Source organism: Erigeron canadensis, chromosome 9, assembly GCF_010389155.1.
Source record: "Erigeron canadensis isolate Cc75 chromosome 9, C_canadensis_v1, whole genome shotgun sequence".
Taxonomy (NCBI): Eukaryota; Viridiplantae; Streptophyta; class Magnoliopsida; order Asterales; family Asteraceae; genus Erigeron; species Erigeron canadensis.
The window spans coordinates 15091398-15103716 of record NC_057769.1 but is presented as its reverse complement, the minus strand read 5'-3'; the positions used below and the strand labels follow the sequence as shown (position 1 = coordinate 15103716).

General features: G+C 37.2%; 1 protein-coding gene and 1 long non-coding RNA gene across 2 annotated transcripts; one reads left to right on the top strand and one right to left on the bottom strand.

Annotated features, from left to right (window-relative positions):
- Positions 1–287: 287 nt before the first annotated feature.
- Positions 288–953, bottom strand: LOC122581000. The gene is made up of 3 exons (XR_006320944.1): positions 915–953; positions 736–787; positions 288–423 (listed from the first exon to the last, which is right to left on the bottom strand). It is a non-coding gene; the product is annotated as an uncharacterized LOC122581000 (long non-coding RNA).
- Positions 954–2345: 1392 nt separating this feature from the next.
- LOC122581445 (uridine 5'-monophosphate synthase-like) lies at positions 2346–6857 on the top strand. The gene is made up of 6 exons (XM_043753677.1): positions 2346–3471; positions 3911–3994; positions 4258–4340; positions 4515–4602; positions 4681–4935; positions 6441–6857. The coding sequence occupies exons 1-6, from the start codon at positions 2683–2685 to the stop codon at positions 6567–6569; spliced, it is 1428 nt and encodes a 475-aa protein (XP_043609612.1). The 5' UTR covers positions 2346–2682; the 3' UTR covers positions 6570–6857.
- Positions 6858–12319: the final 5462 nt, after the last annotated feature.

The following is a 12319-nucleotide window of genomic DNA, read 5'->3' as shown; positions in this document are numbered from 1 at the left end:
ACGTAAAATATAAAATAGTGTAATTTAATTATCAGATATATACATATATTGAAAAAAGATAAAACTATATATATATACACATCATTATGGCTTTAGGAGCTGCAAAATGAAGAAGTGAATTAAGCCCACCAAAAGTTGGATATTTAGCTAATCATTAATTACCATCAAGCAACAAAAGAACATCGAGCAAGAAGGAAAGTAGTTTCGCCATCTGAAACAAAAGAACATATTTCACCAAATCTATCAACCTCACTTCAAGAAAGCTCGATATTGCACGACAAACCTGATAATCATGTCGATTATGCCCTGCAATTGGGGTGCAAACCAAACCAGCCTTTCTTTGAAAGCCGGTAAAGCAACTGCAACACGTCTTGGGACCCACAACCTCCAAAGCAACTCATCGAATATGATAGCTAGCTCGCCCTACATGTTCAATTCTCTTTCTTAATGATTTTCAAACTCTAAATCGATTAGTCTAAAGGAACAATTATCCGGAATCAGAAACAATAATTGCATCAAACTAAATCAATGGAGTGTGCGACTAATTAATGATATTAGAATCTTATTAGACATTTTAAGTTATATCATGATTGCCATATAATCATCTTAAAGAGCCTGAAGACAAACAATAACAGAAATAAACATCAATAAATAAAATAACAATAACAAGAATCTGGAAATTAAATGATAAATTGGTAACCAAGGTTTGTTTGAAAATTTTAATAAAAACCTAACCTTAATATTGTTTTTAGATATTCAGATTTATGATAAATTCAATCTTTATGTCCTGCAACAAAAATTCCAAAAAAGTGAATTAAAAAATGACGAATCAACGAATGAAAGGAGAGTAATTAAGAGAAACTGAAAAGAATCAAGAGAAATAAAAAAGAAAATGTTAGATATCAAATAGTTACAGAGGACGATTTGTATTTCTATTTGATCCATCATAATACCCTTTAAGCAGCGTGGTTTGGATCGGTGGTAAACACCCTGACCCCTGGAGACAGAGGTCAAGGGTTCAATCTCATCCCACGCAAAGGCCGGAGGTCCTTTTCTATCATTTAGGTAGAAACTGGAAGCAGCCTCTCTACCTTGGTAGGGGTAAGGTCTGCCTACATCTTAACCTCCCCCATACACCGTCGAGGTATTGGGGCTCAAAATCCGCGGAAGGCGGCACTAAGCAGTTACTTCTACTTCCATCATAATACCCTTTATTCATTATCTTTGAAACCATATGTCAAAATCAGTCGGCAAGAGAAAACGAAGATTACCTCAATAAATCAACAATAGATATAAAGAAAAAAATATCACAAATTAAAACTACAAAGATAAGCATAAGATCGAAGATAAAGAAAATACATACATACATTCATGATATAGTGGCATGAAAATGATGTAAACAAATCCTGATCAATAACGATATGAAGATTCACCTGCAATTAACATCAACCCAATTGTAAAACTAATCATAAAAAATACTAATTAAACTAATAGAAATCAACACTACACAAAATTATGTTTACAAATATGAAACTATCTAGTTAGTGAAATACGAATGCAAAAACAGAAGAGAGTGTGATAAGAAAACTAAAAGAAGATGGCGTTCATCAAGAAAATCATTAAATTCATATTACATTATTACCTCACTTAATGTTGCATCTTAACACATCTCCTTTGTCCTTCAAACGTCCCTTGGGCTTCCATTCTAAACCGGCTGGACTATGAACACCCAAAAGTTATAATTATTATATTAAGATGATTGAGTTTTATAATAAAACCATAAACAAATTTTGTTTTTTAAAAAATCGGCAGCCTGTTTCGATGAAGGAAAGAGAAGAGGAAAGGGTTTTTTATTTTTTTGTAATTTTAATCAAGGGATTTTTGTTTTTTTTAAAAAAAAAATCGGCAGCCTGTTTGGGTTGGGCACGACTAACACATGAATGAATGAATGGGCTTTGGGCAGCAAATTAGATGATGGGCCTTTAACAACACAATCAACGAATTATTATGAAATAAAGAAAACCATATCAAATAATTAACCCTTATTAAGTATACAACACCATGAACTAATTATGTGTACATATCAAATAATTAACCCTCATTAAGTACCCTAATAAGTACCATCGATGAAACGATAGAAATCGATAAAATTTCTTACTCTCATGATACGATGTAAGATACTCGTATTATATAACTAGAGAACCCATACATATTATGATTTACTCGTTTGAGTGTGCTGAGTCTGTTTAATTTTGGTCATGGTCCATTAACAAAAAACACATTCCAGCCCAAAATTCCATAAAAGTCCATCACTAGTCATTAGGGCATCTTTATTTTATCTTCTTCTCCCTCCCTCACGGCTCACACAGTACAAAGTACAAACCCACACACAGAAAGTAAAAATGGTAATGGTGTAACGATTTAAACAGAAAAAAAAAAAAAGAAAATAGCCGTTGCACACTCCAACGGTCACAAAGCACGCGGCCTTCAATCGCGTGGAAATTCCACTCAAATCTCATCACGCGTGGGTGGAAACACACACGCGGCTGGTGATGCCAACACCCTAAGAATAAGAATAAGTTCCTTTACGTCTTTACCTTTCTATCAAAGTTCAAATAATCATCTCCGATTCTCCGTTTGTAAAAAAGCAGCCAGAAACCTCACCTCCCCTAAACCCTAAAAATGTCCACTTCAATGGAGTCACTGATCCTCCAGCTCCACGAAATCTCAGCCGTGAAATTCGGCAACTTCAAATTAAAATCAGGAATCTCATCACCAATATACATCGACCTCCGTCTAATCGTCTCATACCCAAAACTCCTCCGTCTCATTTCCGATACAATCATCTCATCTCTTCCATCAACAACTACCTATGACGTCATCTGCGGTGTACCGTACACCGCTCTTCCAATAGCGACAGTCATTTCCACCACTTCAGACACCCCGATGTTAATGCGTCGCAAAGAAATTAAAGATTATGGCACTTCGAAAGCCATCGAAGGAGCATTTCAAGCTAATCAAACTTGCTTAATTGTTGAGGATTTAGTCACTAGCGGGACTTCTGTTCTTGAAACAGCCGCACCCTTACGTGCGGCTGGGCTCAAGGTTACTGACGTTGTTGTCTTGATTGACAGAGAACAAGGTGGTCGGGCGAATCTTGAAGCCAATGGGATCACCCTTCATTCTATGATTAAATTGACTGATATGGTCCGGGTTTTGAGACTTAAAGGGAGGGTAAGTGAGGAAACTGAAGCTATGGTGTTGAAGTTTTTAGATGAGAATAATAAAGTTGCGGCGGTTGGTGGTACGGTCGGGAAAAATGTCGGTAGGGTTTCGTATGGGAAACGGGCTGAGTTGGCTAAAAATCCAACTGGGAAAAGGTTGTTTGAGATTATGGTGAACAAGGAAAGTAATTTGTGCCTTTCTGCTGATGTTAACACTGCTTCTGAGCTATTAGCACTTGCTGAAAAGGTGTGTGATTTATATATTGTTGCTTATTTGTTTTCAAAATTTTTTGATTTATTGTTTGTGATTTTATAGTATTGCTTATTTGTTGTCTAGATGATTTGATTTATTGTTTTCATTGATGACAAGTAGGTAGTATGTTACAAGGAAAAAGACAACATGTCGGTTAAGGAAATAGAAATTTGTTTTATGTGAATTGAATCCATTTAGCAATACAAGTATGGTGTTTTCATCCCCTGTTTTGTTGGCTACTTTTCTATAGACTAAAGGGCTTATGATTAGCGGTATGGTGAGTTAGCCCACCAACCAAGAAGGGAAAGATAATGAGTGTCTTGCCTTTCTATAAAAATGAATTTTTTTTTCTGTATTTTCTATGTGGCTTATCTGATTAGTATTCCTGGTCAATCTGCTCAATATTGGTTTCTCTGTTTATTGCCTTTTACAGATTGGACCGGAGATTTGTATGTTAAAGACTCATGTGGACATACTGCCTGATTTCACCCCTGATTTTGGATCCAAGCTTCGTGCGGTATACTTCTAAACTCTTGAAGGTTCTGACTTTTGAAGAAGATTATGTGATATTGAATAATCAAATGCAGTAAACCTGGTTTTTGAAATGCTATTTGAACTTTGTAATAATAAATATACTCAGATGCATGGCATTGACTATTTTTGGTTACTTTAGGGATTATTTTTGAAATGGCATTGTTTACTATTTCATGTTATATTAAAATCATGATATTAGTTTTGTTTTATCTTTGGTTTTGCTGACATTGCTTGCGTCTTCTCAAGATTGCAGACAAACATAATTTTCTTATCTTTGAAGATCGTAAATTTGCTGACATTGGCAACACAGTTACAATGCAATATGAAGGGTGAGTACATTCCATGCCCTGAGTAACTTGTAACTTAATAGTAATCCTTCCTATTGATTTAATGCTTCCCACTTGCTGAATATATCTTGTCACATCTTTCTTTTTACAATATAATTTAAAAAATGAAATGTTAAATCACCTGCCAAAAACTAACCGTCTCTTCAACTTTTGCAGAGGCATCTTTCATATATTGGAGTGGGCAGATATAGTTAACTGTCACATTATCTCAGGTCCCGGAATTGTTGATGGGTTGAAATTGAAGGTTTGCATCTACATGTCTCTTCATTTATGTCCACATCAGAAGTTATTGACTAATTTTTATGACTTCTGATTGGTTTAGGGTTTACCTTGTGGAAGGGGATTGTTGCTGCTTGCAGAAATGAGTTCTGCTGGTAACTTTGCCAAGGGAGATTACACAGCTGCAGCAGTGAAAATTGCTGAAGATCATTCAGATTTTGTGATTGGATTTATCTCGGTTAACCCAGCTTCATGGCCCGGGGCTCCATCAAATCCTGCCTTTATTCATGCAACCCCTGGAGTTCAGTTGGTTAAAGGTGGCGATGATTTAGGCCAGCAATATAATACCCCAATTTCTGTAAGTTCTGTGACTTTCACTCTTGTAGAGGAAGTGCATCTTGTTCCAACTAGCCCGTAAAGTCCATATGCAAGTTAATAGCATTTGTCAGTGAGCATGAGACCTACAAGTTGCAAAATGCTCTTGTTGGGGAAAATTGGTCCATAGGGTTAACTTTAAGTTCTGTTTGATTTGATTTAGCTCGGTCATACACCTTTTGTTCAGATGTTTGAAGTAGAGGTTTTTTGGTTGACTATGAGTAAAATACTATATTACGATACTCTCTTTTTAATAAAGGAATGTAGGAGGTTGTCTACATTAAAATTACAATTTAAGAGAATAGAAGACTTGAACCTGTTCTTCTGCTTTGGATTTTAGTCAACGTTTTTAATTTACTCTATTTGACTGTTTAAAATAAATTAGAAGCATCCTGAATCAACCTATTAAATGCAATTGACTTGATATAATCATCCCTAGGGAGCCCTTATAATTCAAGGTCTTAAGTCTTGCTACCCTGCCAGATAAGTCCTTAAATCAGTGTTGCGTTTTGGTATTATTACTTAAGATTCTATTTCCTACAGCTACATGTTAAACTACATATAAAATATCAACAATTTAAGAAAGGGGTCGGTGACGGTGTATATAAGAAGCCATACATGCAATAGATATACATGAACACATTACCTTCATGCAGAGGATTCTGCATTAAAGTCTTATCGATACGCGTTGTCTTGTTCTATAAGTTATTCATATTCTGTTTTATCAAAGTGTAATGACAAGTAGCATTTGTAAATAAGTAGTTGTCTTTGTCAGTTGTAACCTTTGTAGTACAATGGTCAATGGTGGATCCTTAAGGGAATTTGAATTTCATTTAGCACCCTTTTATAATATAAAAGGTGGATCCTTTTAGCAATGTGAATTTTTGATATACATTTTAGACCCCTTTATAATATAATTCAAGGTCTTAAGTCTTGCTACCCTGCCAGATAAGTCCTTAAATCAGTGTTGCGTTTTGGTATTATTACTTAAGATTCTATTTCCTACAGCTGCATGTTAAACTACATATTAAATATCAACAATTTAAGAAAGGGGTTGGTGACGGTGTATATAAGAAGCCATACATGCAATAGATACACATGAACACATTACCTTCATGCAGAGGATTCTGCATTAAAGTCTTATCGATACTCGTTGTCTTGTTCTATATGTTATTCATATTCTGTTTTATCAAAGTGGAATGACAAGTAGCATTTGTAAATTAGTAGTTGCCTTTGTCAGTTGTAACCTTTGTAGTACAATGGTGGATCCTTAAGGGAATTTGAATTTCATTTAGCACCCTTTTATAATATAAAAGGTGGATCCTTTTAGCAATGTGAATTTTTGATATACATTTTAGACCCCTTTATAATATAATGGTGGATCCTTTTGGGAACTTGAATTTTCGTATACATTTTGTTACCTGAAATGCTTAAAATCACTTTGTTCGTTCTGGATTAATGATCTCACAAATGCACATTTCGTTCTAGGTAATTTCTGAAAGAGGCAGTGATATCATCATTGTGGGTCGTGGGATCATAAAGGCAGCTAATCCTGTTGATGCCGCTCGGGAGTACCGATTACAAGGTTGGAATGCATATTCAGTTTGTTGCAAGTGAGTGATTTCAAATGAAATTGTGATCTTTCTGTGATGGTTATGACCATGTGTTTAAAATATCGTCATAAATTTATGTGAGGTGCTCTATAATGCATCACATAAACCTAGGCCTTTGTCATCAAATATTAAGTGGATTTTGATCTATTTGCTAGTTTAACGTAATCTGCATTAAGATATCGAGGCTAAAACCACTTGTAACAAAATTCTTCTGAGTCGTTTCTCATGGCAAACAACACTGCAGCCTGCAGGTTGTTAAAAATCCAAAAATAAAGTACCTCTTCTGTATCAAGGAAACTTAGATTAATGCATTTCATCATTGGAGAACAATAAACAATATGTATTCTCTGTAAGAAATTGCATTTACGGGAATGTGCATCATATCGTACCAGTATTTGAAGTCTATTCTGGATCAACCAAAAAGATAAAATAGTTAGACATACAACAACGGGAAATTGCAAGACAAATGGTGTACATTTCTTGTAGTCATAACATGGTCCCGTTTTGATCAGTTTCCACTGCGTAACAAACAAGTAGCAAGGTTTTTGCTAGTTTCACTTGTTTTTATTACGTTTAAAAATATCTCAAACTAGAGTGCAGCCCCCGATGCATGACCAAGTAAAAACATTTGTGACACATGTTGTGAATCCATCTTACATCGAGAAGTAATGCAATGTCACACGGATGAAAAAATTCCAATAGTTATGGTTATTGAGGACATATTATTAGTTTTGCTTCTGTTTACATCAACTAATAGCATAAATGAAAGCACGATAAGCTTCATTTGTCCAAATTGCAAAGCAGCCCTGGTATAGTTTTAAAGCTCGTGGTCACGGATGAACTTCCGTGGAATTGCCTGAGAAAAGAAAGAAAATGTTAGCCGCCTGCAACTTATTTGTATCATGTGTATTGCGTATGTCAACAAAGGAAAATTAGTGCACAATAAGATAATAATTGTAATTACCAGCCTATGGGTGCTCATAGAGAGGTAATCAAAAGGGCAATTAAGTTATCATTTTTGTATTCGCGCTGGCTCAGTAGCCAAACAAACTGGGGCGGTAATTCATAGAAGGTGCGATGATTATGAAATATACTACCTCTTGTCCTACAAAATGTGTCTTATTTTAAATTTTTAAAGTTTTTTTTATAAATTTTGACTTTAAATATTTTAATTGTGTTATATAATATTTGGTTAAAGTTATATGAATTGATTGAGTTTTAAATGTATTTTTTAAATGTATTTGATGAAATTCACACCCACCCACACACTAAAATCCCCAAATTTCTAGCAACATAGAGGTTATTATTATTGTTATTGATTTATCAGAGTTTTTCTTTGATTTTGGATGTAAGCAAGAACACACTAAAATCCCCAAAACCACATCTGATAGCGTTGTTTGATACCAGCTTCTTTAAAATAGAGTGAATAATGATACTTTGGAATAACATATTATAGTTTGATAGTTTGACTCATACACAGAACTTTAAATTGCAATAACATTAGACATTTTCGATATGACTGTTGTTTAAGGGTAAAGTTACACTTAAATTAAGAGAGGTTTAATCTTGTATGAGAAAATAATAATAAGTGTTTAGTAGGATGAAAATAGATAGTTTTATACTTGTTGGCGGTTCCCTAATGGTGTGAAGGATTAGCCTCACGCCACCAAGTGTTTAATTGAGAGTGTTTGTGTATGTGAGAATGCATTAGGGTTTTAGGTGAATCCTTTGCGGGGTATTTATAGGCCCCCAAGGAAAGATCCAGAAGCTGGAGGGTCAACGGTAACGTTAGACACGTAGCCGTTATCGTTTGGACAGCTGTGTCACTATCTTTGGCCCGAAGGCGTATGTACACGTCGTACACATTGGTGCACGTTCTGAATTGTATTATTTGTTTGCTGGCTAGCTGCAACCTTTGTAACTAGGCGTCGGAGGCTCCGGCTTAGGCTATTGATACTTGGGCTTCAGGCCTCCCCTTCATAAAGGTTTTAGCCCTTAACTAATGTATGTAATCCGTAGAGTTCAGAGGATTAAGGATGGTACATCATCAAGCCCCCCAGCCTAGCATTATGTCTTTTCATAATGGTGGGGTAAAGCTAAGAATGTTTCGAAAATTTATAAGAATTTTACATTATGGCGGAGACTACAATCCGTAGCCTCTCGTGTATTATTATACACTGCTTCTCCCGAAAAATACGAAAAATAACTAAAATAAAATGAACTGGGTAAAAATGAAATTGTGTTAGTTTGTTTTGTTTTATACTCATTATGGCAGTATACACGTGGTGTATCCGGAAAGTCCCACATAAATGTTCCCGATTTCGAAAGTTAGTGGGATACATGTGCTCGTTTCTGATGTTGCGTCGTTTCGGTGTGTCCCATCATGGGACTACTGTAGCATTTTCTATTTCCTATAAATACCCGTTATCCTTCCTCATTTTTCACTTTTCTCAATTCAGTCAAAAACTTTTGCTCTCTTTTCTCTGGTCCGCAGTTTTCGTAGCCTCTCAAGCGTTTTCTCACTCTTCTTCTTTTTGTTGGTATCCTCCGCAGGTGGGTGTTTTTAGCTTCCGTTTTTAAAGTTGTACCATGGGTAATAGGAGAGATTTATGTATTAGTTTTTGTAACGTTAAAAAGGATGAACTAGTGCAATTTTTGTCCGAGTATAGGTTTCCTGTAGGATACCATTACATTGTTCCACGCCCCTCCGACAATGCGAGGATGGTTCCGGCTGGTAAAATAGTTTTGTATATGGCTATGTTTGAGATTGCTAATGTCCGTTTGCCCTTTACCACCTTTTTCTGGAGGTTTTGAAACATTTTAAATGTCATGTTTCCCAAATGACCCCTTTCGGAGCCCTTAGGATAACCATGTTTGAGGCTACCTATTGCGCTTTGAATGCGGGGCCTTCGGTAGATAATTTTTGCAAATTTTACTGCCTGGGAATGGATGGGGATTGGTTCACTATTCAAAAGAGGCCTGGATCGAAGTTGCCGGAGTGTATATACGGCGTGACTGCTTCCATAAAGGGATGGAAGAATAGATTTTTTTACGTGGATTCTAATGTTGTGCCTTCCGCGTATCCATCTTTATTAAGCATGAAAGGTAACGCCCGCGGAACCTTAGCAGATACTTCGACGAAAATTGAATTTGATCCAGATGTGGTGGAAAGGCTATGCAAGCCTCCGATATTGAGCCGTACCCTTCCGGAGGCTGTTTTATACTTCGCCAAGTTGAGTTCGGTCTGGTCATACCATCCGGCTGTTCCCCGTCTTGTGGATAAAGAAGGGAGGGGTATAGAGCTTTTGACCCTTCTCCTTTGGCCTTCGAGATATTTAATTATTATTTTATCGTTGGTCGTAGCCTTGTTGTGTTGTTTCCTCTTCTCTCTCTTTTTTTTTTTACATCTTTATTCTCTAGTTGTATGGATTTTGATATTTTCTAACTTTTCTTTTCAGTAATGGATTTCTTGTCGTACATGGGGAGTAGCTTGGAGGATATCGATGCAATTCCGGATCTTCCAGAGGAGTAGGTTGCGCAAGAGGTTCCACGCATTTCTCACGAGAAAGACGTCGTGACTTTGAAGGATACTCCGGAGAGTATCGCTCGGCGGAAGGAAATTGAGGAGGATTATGCAAGACAATTGTTGGCTAAGAAGGGTGACAAGGAGGAGACTGCCACTAGCGGAGCATCCGGAAAAAAAGCTAACAAAAAGAGAAAATCTCAAAAGAAGGGTACAACCAAATCTCGCAAAAGGGTTAAAGCACCCATCGACATGACATTAGATGGATATGAAGATGATCAAAATGCTAAGGAAGGGGAGTTTGTCGCGGAGCATCCCAGACATGGGGCCGGGAAAAGCCCTATGCCTGTGAGGAAGATGAGGAAGGGTGCTTGTCAAGAAACTCACGAGGTTGATGGCTCTAACGATGGGGCCTCCGGCACTGGTGGTAACGAGGTGGAGCCGTCTGGAGATGATCATCTTCCATCCTTGGGTATTCCACGGGTTTCGAATTCTAAAGCTCTGTTCAAAGTTATTTTCCCTGGGATTCCATGCGACAGTTATTTGGATAAAGATGAGGAGAAAGAAGAGTATATTGCACGGGCAATGGTTCCAGCCCGTCTTCAAGATGTGGCCTTACTCTCTATTCAGAAGTTTAGGAGCTCAACCAATGAAACATCTATCCTCCATTCATCGGAGCAAGTAAGTTTTCGAATCCTTTTCTTTGGCTCATACACCCTTTTGTCAAAATTTTAATAGCACTTATTATTATTATTATTATTATTATTATTATTATTATTATTATTATTATTATATTTAGAATGATTTTTGGAGGCGTTGGGATCTAATGGAGGCCGAGATGGAGGATTTAAGAGAAAAGAACAAGGAGTATCGGCGGAAAATCCAAAAGTTCGAAGTTCAGGATCTGGAGCTACAAACTCAGAAAGTGGCCGACATGGAGGCAGAAAATGTAGTCCTGAAGAACCAAGCGGAGATGGCGGAGCTTGAGGTAGCTGCCCATCGGAAAAAAATTGAGGAGCTGATGGAGGAGAAGACAAAGTTGAGTGACAACTTATATGAGGAGAGGATGAAAGTTTAGCAACTAACATTGGAAGTGAATGATTGTAAGATTGTGGAGAGGGAATTGTGTGACAAACTGCAGGAGAAAGATGAGGATATGTAGAGAGTTACAACGGACCAGGCGGAGCTTATAAGGGGCATCCCTTCAATATTTGATAAGCTCCGCTCAAGCGGAGAGTTTGCAAAGGAGATGGGGGTCGTGCAAAGTTGTGCTCTGGTAGTTGGTTTTAACAAAGCCCTTGGAAAGGTTAAAACGCAGGTGTCGGAGCTTGACATTACGCAGTTTGAGAGATACCAGCGAGGGAGTGTCGCAGCCTTAAAGGAAGTAGCACGAAAGTTTGGTGAAAAAAGATTTGAGTATTTGAATGTGCTTGCTTCCGACGCCGACCTCTCTGCTGCAGAAATCCTTACCACTCCTGCTCCCGGCGCTTCCGCTTATGTTCAAGCTACTACATCTTCCGCTGCACCCTCCGGTTCCATCGTCCAGAATCCCTAAATGATTGGTTGGGTTGTGTTTGTGAACAATTTGCTACTTTATTTGTAAAAGCCTTTGTTGGCCATATACATTTTATTCTCATCATTTGGTCTGTAAAGCCTTTGTTGGCTGGTACAATATTCTCTCTTTCCTTCTTAACTATCCGTGGGTTACGACTTGCAATTGATATGTCGTAGCTTAAAACAATCCTTTTTTATGTATATTCGCTTGCTTGCATTGCCATATGCGTGCTACTTATAATGCATTACGTTAAAAAAGGTTGTCTAGTGGAGTTGGCGTAGCCTCCGTGGAGTTCGTTTGCTTAACAAGCCTTTTGTTTGCTAGGCGTTAAACTACTATAGTTGATAGAGCATTTTTAGTTTTGTGTACATGATATTTTTCCTCTACAAGACTATTGGGGTCTTGCGATGCAAGGTTGCGAGCCTGTACGTTTGCTTGCGGAGACTAAAAGGTAGCCGTAGCGTGTTTGATTTACATTAGTTAGAAAAACTTCTAAATTTTATGAGTGCTTGATGAGTGTCATGTTGCATAGGCTCCGAATGTCGTAGCGTATTTTACTCGGCATGGTTTTTAAAGTGTACCTATTAAAGTTTACACGGCGTAGGCTTTGGTTAGAAAAATTTTCTAAGGTTTTCAACCATGGCTTTTCGTGCATTATGCAGCGTAGGCTCCGCTT